This window comes from Orycteropus afer, unplaced genomic scaffold (genome assembly GCF_000298275.1).
Source record: "Orycteropus afer afer isolate SDZICR_OR568_19922 unplaced genomic scaffold, OryAfe1.0 scaffold00078, whole genome shotgun sequence".
NCBI classification, from domain to species: Eukaryota; Metazoa; Chordata; class Mammalia; order Tubulidentata; family Orycteropodidae; genus Orycteropus; species Orycteropus afer.
This window is the reverse complement of record NW_006921665.1, coordinates 695996-699741: the sequence shown is the minus strand read 5'-3', so window position 1 is coordinate 699741 and position 3746 is coordinate 695996. Positions and strand designations below refer to the sequence as shown.

General features: G+C 41.5%; 1 protein-coding gene across 1 annotated transcript in view; it reads right to left on the bottom strand.

Moving 5' to 3' along the window:
• Positions 1-961: 961 nt before the first annotated feature.
• LOC103197373 (carbonyl reductase [NADPH] 1) overlaps positions 962-3746 on the bottom strand; it is a 6481-nt gene continuing 3696 nt past the window's right edge. Inside the window, exon 3 of the mRNA XM_007941256.2 lies at positions 962-1398. Within this exon, the coding sequence (XP_007939447.1) occupies positions 962-1398 (437 nt within the window). The remainder of the gene's footprint in view (positions 1399-3746) is intronic.

The following is a 3746-nucleotide window of genomic DNA, read 5'->3' as shown; positions in this document are numbered from 1 at the left end:
CATGAGGTCAGCATGAGTCAGCATTTACTCCAGAGTAATTTTTTTAAAAAAGTCATTTAATATTAACTACTGTCTGAAAGAGCTACTTTACATTATTCAGTGAATTACAGAAGAAAAGGCAGACAGGAACTCTATATTCCATTTGAGCTGTCTTGAGAAAGTGACTGCTTCTGTCTTGACTCACAGATTGTACTAACAGTTGTGGGTCTAGCCCTCCTTTCACACCTGGCAACCACTGTAGCTGCAATTGCTCTGATAGAAAGAATTGCCTGGCAAGGTTAGACCTCCATGTCTTGCCTTTGTCAGTGTTCATGCTGCACCAAAGGTTGGTAAAATATAGCCTGTGGGCCAAACCCAGCTGTACTTATTTGTTAACATGTTGTCCTGGTACAATGGCAGATCTGAGTAGCTATGACAGTGAGTGACCATGTGGCCAGCAAAGGTCAAAATATTTACTCTCTGAAACTTTGCAGAAAAAGCTCTGAGCTATACTGTTACTTTCTTTGATCTGATTTTTTAAATTATATAAAATTTCTAACAATTTACTCAGCTGCTAACTGAAAGGCTGATGATTCAAGTCTGCCCAGAGGCACCTCAGAAGAAAGGCCTGGTAATCTACGGAAAACACAGTTCAACTCTGACACACATGGGCTTGAATCAAATCAACAGCAACTGGTTTATTTATTTAAGGTTTTTTAAGGAGCTGCTTTAGCATACAATCTACAAAAATAAGTATTTATTAAGAACAATTTTAGTCATCTATTGATTCTCAGTCATAATTTTCACCAATTACATATATTATTTCCCTACATCATGGAAGAAATCACAAAAGAATTCACAGAACCAGCAGGCAGCTTAAAGTGTGAGCTTGTTAGGGATGCTGTGGACAAGGGTTATGTGCCCTGTGTTTTAATCAGGTCAGGAACAAAATGGTGCCCAAGAATGGTGCTGTGAGTCAAGCTCACCACTGCTCAACTGCTTTCTCTGAAACAAACTGCCCGTGAGGCCCCTCAGCATCTGAGGGCAAAAGGGCCAAGTAAACTGGGGTCTCCGCTCCTTCTTCTGGGCTTTTGGTGGCATTGGGCCCTGCCATGTCAGTTCTCACCCACCCTGGGCAGCAGGCATTGAGGAGGATCTTGTCACCTTTCCTCTGCACGCTCAGGTTCCTGGCGTAGATTCTGGACAGGACTGTGACACCAATCTTCGACACGCCATACGCGGTGTTGGGCCAGCCCTCCTTCTGGTGCACCCCATTCTTTGTATCTTCCACAAACTTGTTCATGAGTGCCACCAGCTCCTCCTCTGTGATGGTCTCACTACGGAACTTCTGTCGCAGCTCTGGGCTGCAGGAGTTAAGGGCTCTGAGACTAACCATGCTTGATACATTCACCACTCTGCCTAAAGCAATATACATCGTTATTTAGAAAGACGTACAGGAAAGACCAATATGAAAACAGCAATATGGCCAAGTTTGTATGAGGCTCTTGATGACACAAAAATGACAACTTTTCACATGATTATTACATTAAAAAAATCCTAACATTTCCTTTTGGATTAACAAAAAGCTCAAACTAGGCAGCAGTGATGGTTGTACAAAACTGTGAATATTACATTAAAAAAATCCTAACATTTCCTTTTGGATTAACAAAAAGCTCAAACTAGGCAGCAGTGATGGTTGTACAAAACTGTGAATGTATGGTATGCCACTGAATTGTACACTGAACCACAACTGTTGGTGGAGTGAGTGACTCCTTACAATCCTGTAAACATCCATGATCCCAGGTATCAGGGACTCACTCTCCAAACTCTCACTGTCCAAAACGAGGATCCAACTCCACTGGGATAACAAGGGATACTTGTAAAGGTATCATCTCTTGGATAACAAACCTCAAAAACTGTACTTGATTCTAATACTCTAGGCAGAGAAATTAAGTCTGTATCAGACTTCTCTACCTTTTAAGATTTTATACTCATCACATTCCCTCTGAGCCTATCTGTTCTTATTCCAAGAGTACCTGCTGTCAAGGTCTCTGGATTGCTACAGTTTTCACCATACACTGCAGTGCTTTAAAAATCTTATCTCCCGGAGCCCTGTGGGTTTCTCTGAGGTGTTGTGGAGGTCACTGTGGTGAGAAAAAATGGGCCTCTGATCAAGGGAAAGTCCCTTCATTATCTGTCACACTGGCCTACAAGGCACAGCTTTATTTGAATAAAGAGTTCCCTGGCAAAAGAAAAAAAAAAAATCTGAGAACCATCGTGTAGAGGGAAGAACAATTTGCTTGAGAAGTCACAATCTATGTGTAGATCCCAGCTGTGCATGTGAACTTGAGATATTTTAGGTCTCAGTGCTCTCCTCAGTAAAATGGGAAAATATATACAAAATGCCTAGCACACAGCATTAAGTAATATCTGTTCTGGTCATCCTTTATAGAATCACAGAATGTTAGAAATAGACATTATAGAATGAAGTGTGATGCCTCCCCCATCCAACCTCCCTAATATATGTTAGAATCTAAGTTCATGTATCTGTGGATTTAAGTCCATTTGGGATTTGGGTTGTATTTGTTATGTAGGGTGTGGCCTAAATCTAATCGCTTTTGAGTTATAAGGAGCAGAAGAGAGAGACAAACAAGCAAAAAATGGTGAAGACACTGCCAACGAATTCACAGGATGCTGGAACAGGCAAGATCTTCCCCCAGAGCTGACAGCTTTCTCCAGAGTTATTTGAGCTTCTAGTCTCCTGAACTGTGAAACATAAATCTGTGTTCTTTAAAGCCACCCTCTTGTGGTATTTGTGTTACAGCAGGACTAGGAGACTAAGACAGGGGAGGAAGGATAGTATTTCCATTTGGTTACCTTGCCTACCCCTTTTCTTGAATTTTCTCCCAAAGAGGGCTAGAATAAAGTCACAACAACAGGAAATCTGTGGCTACCTTTTTCTAACAAAATAAAAGAACTGTCCTATTTCAAAAGGAAAAAAAAAAAAGTTTGTTCTCACATTGATAATATAGCATGTACTTAAATTCCCATTAAATTCTCACTTTCCTCAGGCAAGAGAAATTGTTTGAATACAGCCTGCCTTAGCAAATCCATTAAAGCCTTCATTCTTCATGCTGGGACCAAGCCCTGGCTCAGCAAGAACTAAAAAAGCCCAGCCAAGTAAGTAAATAGACCAAGTGGAAGTATGAGTTCTTAGATGAATATGTGTAGAAGGTGCAGTTTTTGCACAAGGAGCTACCACTTAAGAGACTGAATCTTCAAAATTAATGTTGAAGTCTAACCCCTGGTGTCTGTGAATCTGACTTTGATTGGATATGTAGCCTTCAAAGGTATTATCAGGTAAGCTAACAGGAGGTCATGTGGAGTAGAGTGGGTCCTAGTCCAGTGGTGTTTTGCAACTGTGGCTCTAGGGCACTAACCCAGAGCTCTAGACCTGCCTTCAAGTGCTGGGGTGAGTTAAGGAGTCAGGTGGTAACGGAAAGAATCACCCTTCAAAGCACCACTAAACCAGTCTTAGGAGCAGTAGAGCCTTCTAAGAGGACTAGACAGGAAAGAAGGGCAGAGGTGGGAAAGTGGAAAGAACCATCCCTACAAAAGCAGACTGGAGAGCAAACTATACATGCGTGGACTCAATTCAAAGCCACTCACGTTAACCTTTCTAACAGCAGCAGATTGTCTTAACTGATGTGTATTTATTGGAGTGCCCTCCCTTCTCATGACCTAGGAGCACAAATTATAGTACGTTA